Source organism: Poecilia formosa, unplaced genomic scaffold (genome assembly GCF_000485575.1).
Source record: "Poecilia formosa unplaced genomic scaffold, Poecilia_formosa-5.1.2 Scaffold18, whole genome shotgun sequence".
Lineage (NCBI taxonomy): Eukaryota > Metazoa > Chordata > Actinopteri > Cyprinodontiformes > Poeciliidae > Poecilia > Poecilia formosa.
In genome coordinates, this window is record NW_006799957.1 from 2467072 (window position 1) to 2483119 (window position 16048).

At 36.9% G+C, this 16048-nt stretch overlaps 2 protein-coding genes across 6 annotated transcripts; both read right to left on the reverse strand.

Annotated features, from left to right (window-relative positions):
* Nucleotides 1-330: 330 nt before the first annotated feature.
* Nucleotides 331-7494, reverse strand: kif17 (kinesin family member 17). 3 transcript variants are annotated; one of them, XM_007546987.2, is made up of 15 exons: nt 7422-7494; nt 6987-7231; nt 6698-6844; nt 6394-6495; nt 5166-5355; nt 4519-4953; nt 4019-4098; nt 3754-3919; nt 3541-3632; nt 3296-3411; nt 2367-2595; nt 1899-2157; nt 1720-1778; nt 1514-1634; nt 331-588 (listed from the first exon to the last, which is right to left on the reverse strand). In XM_007546987.2, exons 2-15 carry the CDS (start codon nt 7215-7217, stop codon nt 437-439), a joined length of 2379 nt encoding a protein of 792 aa, XP_007547049.1. In that variant the 5' UTR covers nt 7218-7231; nt 7422-7494; the 3' UTR covers nt 331-436. The 3 variants fall into 3 exon arrangements, with proteins under 3 accessions (XP_007547049.1, XP_016524465.1, XP_016524466.1); XM_016668979.1 differs by having other exon boundaries at nt 1720-1781; XM_016668980.1 differs by lacking the exon at nt 7422-7494 and having other exon boundaries at nt 1720-1781; nt 6987-7414.
* A 1333-nt stretch (nt 7495-8827) lies between these two features.
* sh2d5 (SH2 domain containing 5) lies at nt 8828-15680 on the reverse strand. Of its 3 annotated transcripts, none has more exons than XM_007546990.2 (10): nt 15491-15680; nt 15037-15092; nt 14883-14963; nt 14738-14812; nt 14382-14528; nt 11949-12149; nt 11491-11674; nt 11072-11177; nt 10803-10962; nt 8828-9681 (listed from the first exon to the last, which is right to left on the reverse strand). In XM_007546990.2, the coding sequence occupies exons 2-10, from the start codon at nt 15085-15087 to the stop codon at nt 9490-9492; spliced, it is 1197 nt and encodes a 398-aa protein (XP_007547052.1). In that variant the 5' UTR covers nt 15088-15092; nt 15491-15680; the 3' UTR covers nt 8828-9489. The 3 variants fall into 3 exon arrangements, with proteins under 3 accessions (XP_007547052.1, XP_007547051.1, XP_016524464.1); XM_007546989.2 differs by having other exon boundaries at nt 15037-15129; XM_016668978.1 differs by having other exon boundaries at nt 15037-15181.
* Between the last annotated feature and the right edge of the window lie 368 nt (nt 15681-16048).

Sequence of the window (16048 nt, forward strand, 5' to 3'; positions counted from 1 at the left end):
CTAGTGTGTCAAAATGGACTAAGCATGCTATAAAAAATACAGTAAATCACAATGTAGCATAAATCCAGTTTAATCACAGTAATTCTGAGTGTGCATTTGCTGGGAGAGAGCAAAGGAGATATATCTATATCAATGTATCTATACGATGGCTCAGAGCTATTTCTTAATAGTTTTTGTTTCAACTAAATGGCACAAGTTACACTGTTAAACAAAAATACAGCAAATTAAATACTAAAGCAACTTAACTGAGCAAATCAAACTTTTAAGTAAATAGATAAATAAATCTGGGATTCTACTGTTACAATCCCAGATAAAAGATGCAAAAAAAGTAGGTTGCTAGCAATCAATATTTTATTTTATCCCAGTATACAAACTCTTTTGAGTCAAAATCAAATGTTTATGAGGTCAGCTTCCTGTTTGAAACGCCAAAGTCCCTTTATGTCCCTTCACTGTGAATGTGAGACTTGCTTTTTCTGCGTTTCGGCTTCCCGTTGGGCACCGAGACTTCCAGAGACTCTAGGCGAAAGGGCCGAGGCAGGACAGGGTCTGATCTGGTAGAGGGGTTCATACCGTTCACAGAATGGTAGCCTGCAGAACCAGTGGAAGAGAATGAGTGAAAGAAAAGGAGAGAAATGGAAGGAGAAAACAAAAGGAAGTAAAACGGGTAATAGTTACCTCTTTTTCACATTACGATGTATGTGTTCATTGTAAAGGTAAGAATAAATGTTCAACAAACCTTGATTTTCTAAATAAGCTGACATGGTTTAAGTAATATTGTAGTTTCATTACAATGTTAAAAAAACACTCTCAGCTGTTAAATCATGGACAAACAAAAGAAAGTAACACTCTGCTTAAAAGTGACCTATTGTGCTTCCTTAAACAAGTCAGGATAGATCATTGGGCTATACAAAATATGTTAATTAAATTTTTTTTACACAAAATAATTTTTAGATAATGAGATTTTGGTCTGGTCCATTCTGCCTATTTTGAGCTCTATTAAGAAAGAGACGGTCTTATGGTCTCTTGTCACTTTAAATCCAAATAAGCATTTGTAATAATAATTACAAATGCTTATTCTATTTGATGCCTATAGCTCTTTCTGTTGAAGTGGTTTTATTATTTTTATTGTTGTATCTTTTAATTGAGTTTTGAGAAAGGCTCCTATAAATAAAATGTATTGTTATAATTAAAACCAGCTGACCAAAAATGCTGGTGCTCAGCGTGAGTTGCTAGGTAACAGGGCTGAGATTGTCTGGGGTTGCTAGGTAACGGCACAGTGTCCATGGAATGTGACTCAACAATCAGGAATTTTTTTTGATTTTCCAGATACCAAAAAACATTAACTTACAGCCAAAAAGTGGCTGAGTAGATTTTTTTAAGCTACTCAGCTTAAAAAAATCTGTTTTTTGGTAGCAGTTGAGACCCAACTAGAAGTATAAAAACATGCTACATAAGAATTTAGCACAATCGGTTCCTTTTGCGTTATTAATGTCTGCACTGATGATTGACTCACCAAGTCCTTTAACAGCATCACCGCTCAGCAGCTGACTGGCTCTTTTTGACTTAAAGTAGTTGCTGGCAATATTCTCACTGTCTTTGCGATTCAGCATTTCCTTGTACCTGTCCTCTTCAACCTGTATATGTAAACATACACTTGTGTTTTAAAGTTTAATTAACAGCGTGTATTTGGTGGCAAAGACGATCAATAAATTTACACACCGTAAGCGACTCTGCAGGATCAGAACATGAATCTCTGCAGGATGAAGGATTTGGAGTCACTGTTACAAAAAAGCAGAACAAGCAGAAAAAGAACTCTTCAAAAAATGATGGAGTTCACACTTGGATTTAGTTTAAAAGTGTTTAAAAGTTTCACCACGCCACTGCATCATATTCCTTACCTGACGGGAGAGTTGTTTTTTGCACCATCACATCTGGCAGCTTCCAGGTGGAACTATCCTCATCCCAAACAGCTTCTTTCCTCACGCGGTCCAGGTTGCTGTAGTTGCAGTCTCGGCGTACCAGAGGCACCATGCGCTCCAGCAGACAGTTCAGCAGCTGGCCTTCCCTCTCAAGCCGGCGGATGTTTGCCAGGTAATCGTTCCTCTCCAGTTCAAACTCCACCTGCAGGTCGCGAATCTCCAGTTTGGCTGCTTTCAACTGTTACAACAAAATAATTTAATCTTGGCTTAGTCAAAAACAAACAAAAAAAAGAAGTATTTATCCAGTAAAAATAACATGTAAACTGTAGTATGTAGAATTTAATTTTGAACACAATAAAACAGTAAGAGCTCAAACAGCTCCAGGTTTGATTCCTTTTAAATTTCACAGAAGTTCTTCAGGTTCTGCACCTGAACCTACTGCCTTACCTTATCCTGGACTCTGGACAGTATCTGGCTTTTGGCATGAACTTCTTCCTGGATTGAATTGTACACTTTCAACAACACACTGTCACTCTCCTCACTGTCTTCTGAGAGTGCATTGATGAGCTGGGCTTTTCTCTGATCTGCGAACTTCTTTCTCTGCCAATGTCTCTGCTGTAACTCTTTGTTCCTGGCCTGCTCCCCTCCTATTACTTCCTGTTCTAGTTTCTGTAGTCTTGAACAATAAATGAAGAAATAAATCATCAGAACAACAGTACATTTGGTGCTTACCAAAAGTATTGTTGCGGTTAATATAAGAACCGCAACAATCAAAGTATTCATTTGGAATCCTATGTAATGAATCAACGCCTGCATATTAGTGAAGTGGAAAGAAGGAAATGTGATTTTAAAGATTTTTAGTTTTCAAACACACACACATATGCACGGCATGTGCGCGCACACACACACACACACATACACACACACACACACACATTTTTCTATTGATGTTTCTAACAAACTTCCAACACCTTCACACAACAGCTTTATTCATATTACACACAGCTGAAGTTTGCAGCACTAATATACATAGTAAGTGGAAGTCTCCTAAAGGCAATTAGTTGAACCAGATTTTATTCAGGTGATCTAGGGATACTGAATATACATGCACGTCACACTTTTCAGGTTTGTTTGTTTCTTTTTTTTTTTTTTTTTGGGAATGATTTTAAAAAATTTTTTTTTTTTTTTTTTTTTTTTGGTGGATGATATATATATATTTTGTTTTTTGTTGTTTTTTTTGCAATTCACACTTTTGCTGTGCTCTGTGCATATATACAGAGGCCTTGCTTGGACAAATATTAATAATTATCAATATAGAACACACAACATTTTGTAAATAAAGTGCAAAATATAAAATTTAAGATGAGAACACATACCTTTCCAGAACATGTTTCTGGTCCAGAGGCTCATTTGATTTGGTATCAGTTGAGTCTGTGAGCTCATTTCCAATTGGATCTTTTTGAGCGCTGACTGCAGCACATGACACATCAGGCTGCCTCAGCAATATGATGACACAGAAAAAAAAATGGATTTATTGTAATGTGGGTTATTGTTTTTTTTTAATCCCTTTCGGAATTACATCTGGGCTTTTTATCATTTAGTCACATTAGAATGACCATACCTTTCCCAGTGAAGTACTTGTAGAGAGACTGATTTTATCAGTGTTGGGTGTGCTCTCTTTCTCTTCATCTTGATCTTTGCAGTTGGAGATCACTTATGTTGAAAAGGAGAAAAAGTTATTAAATTTAAATGTAGCAGAGGCATAGTAAGGAACATCATCATCCTCCTGTACAGATGTTTTGTAAAAAGAACATGTAAGAAATGTTCCTTTTACCTTTCATAGGGTCAGAGCGCCCCCTGCTGGCTTTGGCCTTCTCCAGATTAGACAGCTTTGATTCATATGAGAGCTGCAGAGCAATAATGTTTGCCTGCAGCTTTGCTTTGGACTCCTGCTCTGCATTGTACTCGGCCCGCAATTTTGCCAGCTTTTCTTCGTACTCCTGTGGAGATAGTAGAAGAAGAGCCATCAGTCAACTGGTTGTTGTGTAACGGCTACTTCAATGTGCATTGATATGTCGGTGTGGGAATCGTCTGTTTGCCTCTTTAATCTTGTCTTTTGTTTCATCAGCATTGGGTGGCAACCTTGAAAGAGCATCTGCAGGCTGACTAGTCAGAAGAGCTGTAGAAAAATTTAAAGGAAAAGGCTAATTAAAAACAGACTGTCTCCTACAATCTTTATTTGATTGTAGGAGACAATCAAATAAAAAATGAACACATTTTTTAAAATGTGTTCATTTTAAAAACATGAACACAAAGTCTTGAAAAACTGTTTAACTTCTTGCATACATTTTAATAGTAAACAAAAATAAGCCATTTTTTTTCTGTCACCGCATGGTGGTTGTAGTGTGATGTATGGAGTGGTATAGTCAAATTCTGGATTAAATCCATATAAGATGACTTTAAGCATTAAACTTTAATTTTGCTTGATATAAAAATTTAACGATCTGAAACATTTAACTGTAATAAAAAATTAAAAAAAACTTTACAAGGCACGGCAGCTCTGTAATACGGCTAGCTTTACATTAAAGGTCAGAGATACCTAGCTGGCCTGTGATGAGGGCCCGTAACTTCTTGATCTCCTCCTGATACTCTCGCAGCAGAGCATCCTTGGGGTCTTCGTTGATTCGAGGTCTGTTCTGGATGCTCTTGGCCCGGTTTGCATAGCGCAGAGTGCTCAGGCTCTCCTCATAGTTGTTATCAGCAGGTGAGAGGCAGGCGATCATCAATGTCCGTGTGTTTCCTCCCAGAGAGTCCTGCAGCAGTCTGGTCAGCTTGGAGTCCCGGTATGGGATGTGCTTGGAGCGGCCGACCACCAGGGCAGAGATGACATTGCCCAGAGCTGAGAGGGAGAGATTGATCTTTGTGGCCTCACGGAGTCGCTCTCCAGTGGCACCGGTTTTGGACTGACGCTCACTTCCTGCCAGATCTACAAGGTTAAGTTTGCCTGCTCGTATATGATCTTGACCGGCTGCATCTGAATATTTGGTTGATTTAAAAAAAAAAAAAAAACAGAAAAAGTTATCTGTCCTCAAGCAATAAACCAAAATAAAATAAACTAGTGAAGCAACTTTAAAATCATGCCACAGCATAGAAAAATAAATGTTTAAGAACAGCAAAGTAAGATCAAAATAGCACAAATGAGACAGGGCTTAGTCAAAGTCTCTGTATAAATGATTGTATGTTTACCAGTGTTGCAGATCTCCAAATGGATGGTGAAGATGGAGTGGGAGCGGGAGGAGTCTTTATTCATCAGAGTGCAAGCCACTGCCCGGTTCTTCCAGCCTTGCTCCATGATTCTTTCACATTCCCCTACGCTGTGCACCGTGTGCATGGTGAGGTCCTGCACAAACACCCCACACTCCGGGTGCTCTTTCAGCTAGCCATTCAAACAGCGTAATAAAAACACACACTTAGTGCAATTCCATTATCCTCTTAAAACACCTTGACCTCTTCAAAAAACTTCAGTTCATATTACTATGGCAACATGAGCAATAAGTGTTGTGCATAAATATCAAGATACAAATAAGCAAATTGATTATAATTATAAGTACATGTACGTGAATTAGAATATCACCAGAATTTTATTTCAGGGATTGTTTTAAAAATGAGATCATTTGATGATTATCTCTTAATAATTTGGCAGAAATCCAGTAAAAAATTAAAATATATACGTATATTATAATAAAAAAAAAATTTGGGCCTACTGAAAAGTATCCTTGAATGAATTATTGAGTAGGTGTTTTTCATAGCATGGAGGTCATTAACAAATGAAATGGAATGAGAAATAAATCTAATTTTTAAAAAATGTTAAATTGACTTTAGTTTATAAAAAGCACTTTGCACCATTACACAGCAGTTCAATCCTTAATTAGCTGCAGGTCAGATATTTTTAATATTGCAATTGGTTCAGGAAACGCTAATATGAGGAACAGATGATGTGGGTAAGATTTAACTTTAACTAGCTTTGCTTCACAATCACAATGTGGATATTTTAGATGCTTCCGCACTGCATTTTTAAGTGCATTTTTCCTTCCATTCAGCTTTCCAATAACATATTTGAATACAGATCTTTTAAAATAACCAGCTTCTACAACAACAGCATTTTTACCCTGCTAGTGGATGGTGTCAGTGACTGTCTGCTGGATAATGTTAAGTCAGCAATCTTCCCAATGACAGCATAGCCATAATAACATGATCACACTTTAGATTGCACTTTAGTTGTAGAAATGTCTTCTTTCTTCTTATTGATCTGATATAAAATTTTTTTGAGAAACTGGATTTTGGCTTTTTATTTTGTGTAAAAAATAACCATCACAACAGGAATAAATGCTTGAAATATATGCAATACATATAATTAATTAAATATATTTAATTTGTTAAAAAAACAAAACAAAACAAAAAAACAAAGACTAACCTCATGTTTCTGTTTGGTGTTACTTCCCAAAAGGTCTCTTACTTCCTCATTGTAAATCTCCAGGTACGAGGCCCTCACAAGGAATTTTGTGTTTTCAGCACACTATATTGCACACAAATATTAAGCACAGTTACTCTTCCTAAGCAAACACAGCTTAGGCAAGTCTGGGCAATAACTATAACTAAGTGTGCTTCATACGTGCCCAGTGCCCCTGTTTGTTGTTTTAGAAAAGACTAAAACAACAAATTAAATCTGAGACATAGCTGGAAAAAAAAGGAGGGGGGGAGGGAGATTTCTGTCATACCTGAATGCTCTCAAAAATGTGTTCGAAAGCTCGTGGTATTACACCTTTCTGAGTTGCAGGTTCAGACACCCCCTGCATGGTGAAAGATTTTCCACTTCCAGTTTGCCCGTAGGCAAAAACCGTGCCATTGTATCCCTCAGTAACACCCTGCATAAATACATCTGTGTTAAAAGATCAAAACACAGTTGCAACTTCGATGCAATCATAAGGTGACTGAGAGGGTCAAGTAACAACCATTTGACCTACATAAGGCTGATTATTCATTATTCATTTATTTATAGCTGCTTACCTCAATCAAAGGATAGGCAATCTCGTTGTACAGCTGCTCAGTAGTTTGATTAATGTAGTAGGTTCCATCAAAAGTGAACTGTTTGGGTGGCTCCTCCACTGCCCCGGGCTTTACAATGAAGCACTGGCACCGGTGGACATCCATGGACAGAACCATCTTACAGCCGAGAGTCTTCTCCCTGTCATCCAGCGGCCTGCACCTCACCACGACCTTCACTGACTCTGAACCCATAGCTTAACATCCACCTCACAGCAGGTGACAATGGGGTTAGAAACAGTTATTGCTAACTGAGGACAAGCTCAGGTCTTACGAAAAGATACTTAATAAAAGTCAGAAGCAACAAGACTCAACGACTAACTGCTAGAATAATTATATTAACAATTTTCTTCCCGACATAGAGGTTAGCAAATACAGAAGACAGAAATATTTATGCATCTGCTGACCGCCAGAAACAGTGTTGGATCCCACTGCTTCTACGTCTCGGGTCTTCTTCTCTTGGTAGCGTTCTAACGTTACCTAGCAACCTTAAAGGCCCAATCCGAGTCAAAGCGGCCGAAACTGGCGGCCATCTTGGAAAGGAAGAAAACGAAAGGACAATAACCTGTAAGTTCCGAGTATTATTCTTTTTTTTTTTAAACTTCAAGAAGCCTAACAATACTTTAAAATTCATTTTATAACTTTTTTTTTTATTTTTTTATTTTTTAGAAATCTTAGACGTTCTCTCAATGTTCCTTTTCTTCTTTCCCTGGAATTGCTGAAAGGCAATGAGACAGTTAATTAGAAATGATTTTTGCCTTGATTTCTTTTTAAAACAAAATTGAAGCTCAGCTATTTGTTGGTTGTTTTTGGTGTGATAATGTGTGGTACAAATTTCAGAAACCCTACACATAAAAAAATAATAATTTGACCTATGTAGGTTTTTCATGAAAAATATTACATTAAGAAAAACATCTGGGGTAATTTAAGATCATTTGAGAAGCTGTTTAATACCAAGCATATTAATCACGAAAATAATTTCTACCAGTTTGTGGGGATATTGTCATAACTGATATTCCAGCCTTTGCAGCAATTTGAGAAAGTGAATCACTTAGCTGAAATATTTTTTGGGGGGATTGTTTTTGGTTGATCAAGTTCATCACTGCATAACAGATTTGTACAACTAATGACAAAAACCATGAATAAAAAATGGACCATGAGTTTGTATGTTTTTAAAGAAACCTTATAAGTAATTTCTAAAAGGAATTTCAATTTTCAGTTTCAATTCAAACAGTTTGGAGGAAGTGAATCACTTACTCCAAATGCTTAGAGAAAGTAAACTATTAGAATTATGAATAAATTAAAATCCGACTATTCTGGTTTCATGTAATTTGTGGGAAATTTCAAATGTCAATCTAAGTTGCAAATAAACAAATAGGAACTGATTTGAGGGGATGTGCAGCAAATACCACAATGCAAATCAAGAGACTCACTGTTGGAAACATATCTAACTTAATAATTTGGCAGCAATGCTCACAAATTAGCATTAATGAAAAACTCATTGATCTTTTGAAGATTTAGCTTAATCTGAAGTATTTATACACATTGAAACAAGAGATCAAAATGACTATTCTTTTATAATTTGCTTCTCAGAGAGAAAAAAATCCAAAAAACTTCTTTACGGCATCAAAAAAAATTAAGCTGTCTTATTTTACTGTTGTAAATGTAACCCAGTGCTTTTTTTTTTAATCAAACATTAAAAAAGATAATGCAACATTGAATTATAATCCAATGTTGAGTAAAATGTTGCATTTAATTCATGTAATTCAAGGCTAAAAGTGGAGCCATAAATGATAGCACACATATTTTACCGAGATGTGGACTAAAAGGAGGGTCCATTATTTATTGTAAAATGGAGATAAAAAAAATGTATGCTGACATAGAAATAACTAATCAGAAATGATGGACTAGAAATCTTCCACCATCATAGACAATCTTGATGTGCTCTAAACTTTGTTACATTAAACTACACACAATATGATGGACTGGCAATAAAGTGCAATATCATATTACAATCTCTTAAACACAGATTATATAAGGACAATCAGAGTAAAACATGGTCATGTATTGAGGTGACATCTTAAGAAGATTGGAGGGGGCGGGGGGTTTAAGGAAAAGGTAAGACCCAGTCATAAAATCCACACTAAAAAGGGGTATATCTAAACACATTTAACCGTCAAACGCCTTACAGGTATGTAAAAATACTTTAAAAACTTACTTTACATAAAAGCTGCAAGCACTCAACATTATCTTTGACAAATAAGCTCCCCTGATGGAATCTGGCACATACAAAAGCATAGACATGTGCCAACACTGATAATTGGGGCACTGTGTTTTAAAGAGTGAAACATACATAATATACCACGTGAAAATGCTAAAAAAAAAAAAAATGTGCAAAAGAAAGAGATTCTCTTATTTTGAATCATCTCATCTTGGCAGCTAATTCCTCAAGGTTTGCCTTTCCCTTTTAGTGAGAACTTTTAACTCTGGCTTTGGTTGAGCTTTTACGTGGTTTTGCAGCTTGATGTGTGTTGGTATTTTCTTCCCACTCATAACAGTGGTTCACACGTGCACAGCACAGTTGACAAGGCAGCTCATCCGGGGTCACCGAGTAGTATTCAATGAGTTCGCCGAGGGAATGAAATTCTCTCCTGCATTTCTGCCACAAAGAAAAACAAAAATCACAATTAAAATTAGACAATGTTCTTAATATTTATTTTAAACATTTGACAACTTTATATATATATGTAATTTATATATATATATAAATTACAGTTCTCAGATGAGGAACTACACATGACATTTTATAGGTTATTCTTTTGGATCTTTAAAACTGAAATATTTGGGAAATAATAGATGGCACCGTGGTCAATTAACATTAAACAGTATTACAACATAAACGTTTAAGCACAGTGGGTGGGTCATGGGGTTAGGGTTGTTTTTTGCCAACATTACTGGGCACCATGCAGCGATTTATTGACCGCCGTCTCCTCTGTAACTTAGAGTAATCTAAAGTCAAATTTGTGGCCAGCTGTTTGGCAGCTAAAACTGGGTCATGCAACAAGACAGTGATATGAAGCACAGCAGCAAATCTACAACTAAAGTTTTTAGTTGTAAGGAACGAAATCAAGAAGTTGCTATGGGTTATTGTTGAGACTTGGCAGAACTGAAATCCTGTTCCAGAACCGTATGGAAATTGTGCCAAAACATACCAGTAAACCCCCAATAACAATTAAAACTTAACTACAACAGAAAATCCAAAGGGAAAATGGGATAATGTCTTCTTCAAAGAGTTCCACTCTGTTATAGGTGAACAGAAAAATTTTAATTAAATGAAAGTTTTGGAATGGTTAAAATTTCTGAGATCTAAAACCACCAAATAAAGCCAGTCTTTACAAGCCAACAATAGTTGTTTCTGTCAGAATTGGCGAGTTATTTTTTTCCTACATACAGCCCAGTTAGTTTGGCGAGTTATTTTTTTCCTACATACAGCCCAGTTAGTTTGGATTTTTTTCCTGAATAAATTACATTATTATTATTTTAAAAACTAGTTTTGTGTTTACCTAGGTTATATTTTTCTGATATTAAAAACTGCTTGATAATCTGAAACATAAGAGTGATGAAAAACCATCAATAGCAAAACTCTATGAGGGATAAAATCCTTTTTCATGGCACTGTACCCATTATGGAATTATATAAATTTATCAATAGTTTAGCACTGCATAACTGTGTACTTTTTGTTGGCAAACAAGTATAGTGATCACGTGTTATGATGATTACCTCCAGCATGAACTTCCCTTTACGAGTGTTTTCTATAAGGTGGGTGGTCAGGCCGGAGGGAAAGCGAACGATAAGGGAACCACTTTTAGGTTTTTTAGGATGAGGGCACAGAAGGTATGATCCCATGACATCATCTGCAAGGAGGGAGTAGCTGCTCTCACTGCAACCGCAGAGAAAAAAAAACAAAACAAAAAAACACAAACTCTGATGCATTACAAACACAAAGGAACTGTGAAAGCAAGATACTAAAAGAACTTTGATATACTTACGTTGCAAGACCAGCCCAGCTCCACACAGCCTGAGCCAATGCTTCCTCTGTTTCGGCTAAACTTGGAGCCCGGGATCTCCTCACTGGCACTTTGTCTTGACCCTTTCCTGTTTCAGAAAAGAGTATACAAGAACAAAATGTGTAATCAATTTAAATTTCCCTTTATCCCAAGGGAGGGAAAAGAAAGACACTCCATGAGAATTGTTAGTGTTGGAAGGCAGCCAGTGTGTGTCCGTTCTTAACAGTAACAGTTGTGAACGTAAACCAAACCGTGACAAACTGAGGAAATGTTTAAGCCATGTGTGAGCTCATCATCCACACCACAACAGTGAGCAACAGCCCTGCACATAACACCGAACAGTCTGCTTTACCTAATCATTTCTTTGACTCTTGATAGCGCTCTGTGAACTCTTGGCCCACCTTGTGACACACTTAGATGCTCGTGAACGCTGCGCTGTTTGAGTGGCGTGAAAGTGAAGGAGCGGTAAGCTCCAGAATGTAGTCCTTTAGCGCGGATGACTTTCTTCCGCGTCAGTGAGGGTGAGGAGGAGGAAAAAACGTCATCTTGGCTGTCAGGAGGGTCATAGGACGACTTCTTAGATTTCTAAATTAAAAACAAATCAAAAAAGGTCATCTAGTGCATGTGGTGTACATTTTTTTTACACCTTAACCAGGATGTCATTTGTTGTTTTAACCTTGTGGGTTGTATATAGCCAAGCTTTATTTAATTAAAAGTAAATAGAATTTCAAGCAATTTTAGATCTTTGGAAACAATGTGTCAAACAATGCACAAATCTGTCAAAAGTAATGTATTGTGCAAACAATCGTTTCACAATTTAATTAAATGTTTAGTAGATGGAAACGTTGAGGTTCCAAACCTTTGCGCTTAACCACAGTCCTCGAAAAGGGGCTCTTCTAAAGGAAACTAGGGCACTGACGCTAAGAGGGAAGCCGTGGTTGAGCAGCGAGGGGTTACGCCGAGGCAATGACCCAGTGGAGCTTTCTTCTGCCTCTTCTGGATGTTTCTCCAAATAAAACAATTGGAAACATCGGCAGAGCAGCAAATTCAAGAACTGGGCCTGTGAGAAATAAGGTAGAGAGAAAATTTAAAATTTGGTTCTCCAGCTTATAACTTGTAAATAGATTTCAACACCATTTTGCAGAATTTCTAAACTCCTGAAATTAACCTGGAGGGAGAGTGGGGAGAAAGTAGTTTTATGTAAAGCCATAAACAGGACTTTTGAAGCATCTGAAGAAAGTAAGTACAAGAAGTTAGTTCTAGTTAGCAGACAGTGCATGAGTTTAATTTGCTCTCCAATTTTGTTCTGTCAGGATCATTGAAGGCAATAATAAACTCATGAGTTAGTCTGATACAGTTTCAGGATCCAAATGTAGCAGGTTCTCTCAAGGAACTGCACACCACAAAAATATTAATTACCTGGTTCTTCAATAAATCACTTTATATTACCACAATAAAGCTATTAACATATCTTGATATACTGCCATGCTAATATCTAAACAATTTCTAATCATTCTGTTAAGAAGGTTAACAGGATACTTTTTTGGTGTTTTGATGCCAACCCGATCTTAAAAAAATATTTATTTTAGTCAAACCAATTTATGTACATATTTTTTGCAAGAGGAGGGCATGATCTTTCATATAAACTGGAAGAAACTACAGACTACAAAATAGTACAGCAACTTTTTCTATAATGCCCAGTGCTGCTGTTATTTTTTGGCTTTAAACTGAAGCAAATCTTCCAAAGGCAGGCAGCAGTGGTCATGGAACTTTATTTTAAAGATTCTTGTCTTAGTATGGTAGATCGTTTTTAATAAAAGTACTGATTGTAATTCTAAAATAATCATTTTTCCATCCTTAAACCAATTTGTAACTAATGTGGCAGAACATTCAGTCATTCACCATTTCGATGATGTCTTGAGATGTTATTTTTTTCATGATTTGATTCATTTTGTGAGGTGCACATGATGCTGACACTCATGTGCATCACATTTGGAAAGGTTCACTCAGTCTTTCAAACTTCCCTCTTTTTCAAATACTTAAATTTTAGATTCATTATACCACAGGAAATGTTTCCAAATTTGCAAACTCTTACCTGGCTCTATAATTTTTTTTTATTACTGGCTTCTTCCTCTCTGAGTGATGTTTTAGTCAGTGTTGTATACCCAACTTATGCGACTGCGGCACTTTCACTAAAACACAGACATCTCTTTAACACAGAACCCATCTCCTCCTTAATGGTATGATGGCTAGACATCATACCATTGGATAAAACCATTGTTTATACTTGGATAAAACTGTTTGAACGGATCAACGTAAATCATTTGGAATTTGCACCCGAGGATGAACCAGGCTTTGTGGAGAGCCACAGTTATCTTCCTGATATCTTATCTAATTTCTCTGTGATCTCACACCAGGAAAAATGGTGTTTCAGACATCGTCTTAAAATACATCCAAAGGTGTTGCTCCAATTTACTCAAATATTGTGAACTGAATTCCAGAAGCTTACAAAGCCATAATCAAGCACAAGGCTTTCCCAGAATGTTTAGCAGCATAGTAAGCTAACTGTATATAAACTCTCAAATAGTTTTGGTAATCCTAGCTGACCTAAAATGGTATGATTAAGGCTGGTTATGTCAAACAAAGGAAGGGAAAAAGGCTGTGTATCTTTTCATACAGTGTGTATAAATATCTGGTTTCAACTGTATGTCCATTCTTTCTAAATGTCAAATTTTGTACAATTTTTTTAAGATCCTTCTCATTTTGAAATATCTTTTCTTTTTTTTTTATAAACTTCTTTTTCAAATGTAGCCTTTTCTGTTAAAATAATTGATCCTCTGATGTTTCGCCTTGAGGGTAACATAACGTTCTTTCCAAAATTACAGGTTATGCCTCTGCGTAATTATTCTCTATGTAAAAGAACATTATCATAGGTTATCATATGACACGCACATGGTTAGTCTACATGCTCCGTCTCATGTTAGTCATAGAACCTGATTTCCCCCCCCCCAAAGTTACTTGAGTGTCCTGTTGGGATCAAATACATTTGTTTGTGATTTCTAGTTTTCTTTGTTTGTTATTCAAAATGCTGGAAAGTGTATGCAGTAACGTAGTTTAAACTTCTATATCATGTATAACGTTTTAGAAAAATCAAGTTTAAATGTCATCATTTCTGTAATAAAAGTTCCCAAAGCACATTTACACAGTTTTTCAGTCAGAAAATTCACAGAGCAACATTTTATTATCCCAATAGTTTCTTTGTTTTCAATGGCTGACTGAAGAGATTCCTTACCGCTCGGGCATGTCTTGCGTTAAAGACATGGCAGTAAAGTTGAGCGTAGGTGCTGCCTGGGTTATGGGAGACGAAGGCAAACTGGGCATCAATTGGGCGGGCGGTGGACAGAGAGACTCTTCGCAAAGCATGAGCCATTAGGAGGGTCTTTGGACCAGGAAGACATCAAAGAGTCAGACAAACAGAAACATAAAGGTCATTTGTTTGAAACCACATTTGAAACAATGCAGGTTGTGATAGTTACGCAATAAAATCAAGTCAAGACTTATTTTAAAAATCAGCTGTGATTGAAAGAAGCTGAAGCAGGTTGATATACTGGATGTTTTTAACAACAACAACAAAAAAAATACACTTACCATTTCATCCTCATCATAAATTTTCACCCCTTTGAGTGAGAACTTCAAGGTTACCGGCCTGCTGTTCTTGCAAGCCTGGTTGTCAACAATATTTGCGTTAGATTTCTTTTTACAACTATGACTGAAATCTCAGCAAAGGGCTCACCTTTAAGTACTTCAGCTGTGTGTGCAGCTGCTTTATTTGATCATCCAAGCAGCAGTCATCCACAAGAAACGACCCAACATACTTTCCCAGAGAAAAGACAAGTTTAAGAAAACCTGCAAATGTACTTCAATATACAGGTGATGAGTTTTCATACCTCTGCTGATCGTGTCACTGTGCCGTCGTCTGTAGTTGGGGTCTCTTCCATGCTGCCTGTTTTATCCAGAAACAAAAACCTCACCTAGAAAAACTGTTCAAAAGGATGTTAAATGCTTAGCACGTTAAAATCCGGACTGTGTCCCCTTTGGAGATCTAAAAACTGTTAGTTTTAATTAACGGTTAAACGAAGGATCACTGCTCTCACTCCGCCTTCTTTTGCACAATTTTAATCACTGCAGATTGCTTTTTTTTTCTCTTTAATTTATGTTTTGTTTGTTATTACTGTCCAAGTCCATCTCAAAATGTCCAGGAAAAACACAAGAATGCGGCGTGTAAACTTGAGCAATTTCCGTTCAGTTTGCTGAAAGGTCTCGACTTGAATTTCAGCCCGCCAGGTCTCAAAAGGAAAAAGAAAAACGAAAAGAAAAAAACTTAAAATCACAGATACTTACGTTTCTGAGTCGGAACCTCAATGTCAATCTTCGTCTACTATCTACCTGGTTGTGACAGCAGACACGCCGCTTCACCTTTACCTGCTGCTGCTGCCGCTGCTCGGTGACTCAGGTGTGCAGTTAGTTCGAGGCGTGGCTGTGTGGAGGAAGGTGAAAATGAACCTTTTTTTCTCTCAAAATATGCAAGACAGCGGAAGACAACAGTTTGAGTCAAACCCCCGCCCTCCAGCTGTTTCTTCCCAGAAATTCTTTCCCAGGCAGCTCCTCACACATTCCTGCTTCTTGCTCAACACGAAACTCGGGAGTTCAATGAAAACATTCAAGCAAGTCCTCCTCAAAAGTTCTGTCCTGATGGGTTTTGGCTAAATTACCATGAAGTTCAAAACAAACACCGAAACTACTAGCAAAGCAAATGAACAATAAACAAAGCTCTTCATATTGTTGTAGTGTGAGACTTCTTGTTGTTTTTTTTTTTTGTTTTGTTTTTTTACATTTACATTCGCCTAAATTCTTAAGAACAGGAGCGCACCCAAGTGGCAAAAGTCCCCTCTTAATACA

What these genes read in the sequence shown, in the direction of transcription:
- kif17 (XM_016668979.1), bottom strand. Translation starts at nt 7,217, where the DNA reads ATGGGTTCAGAGTCAGTGAAGGTCGTGGTGAGGTGCAGGCCGCTGGAT. An exon ending in ACATTTTTGAGAGCATTCAG is followed by an intron (nt 6,496 to 6,697) that starts GTATGACAGAAA and finishes TGTGCAATATAG; the next exon opens with TGTGCTGAAAACACAAAATT. An exon ending in AAAAACAACTCTCCCGTCAG is followed by an intron (nt 1,782 to 1,898) that starts GTAAGGAATATG and finishes GCTTTTTTGTAA; the next exon opens with CAGTGACTCCAAATCCTTCA.
- sh2d5 (XM_007546990.2), bottom strand. Translation starts at nt 15,087, where the DNA reads ATGGAAGAGACCCCAACTACAGACGACGGCACAGTGACACGATCAGCA. An exon ending in CACAGCTGAAGTACTTAAAG is followed by an intron (nt 14,813 to 14,882) that starts GTGAGCCCTTTG and finishes GTTGACAACCAG; the next exon opens with GCTTGCAAGAACAGCAGGCC. An exon ending in GCATCTAAGTGTGTCACAAG is followed by an intron (nt 11,178 to 11,490) that starts GTGGGCCAAGAG and finishes TTTCTGAAACAG; the next exon opens with GAAAGGGTCAAGACAAAGTG.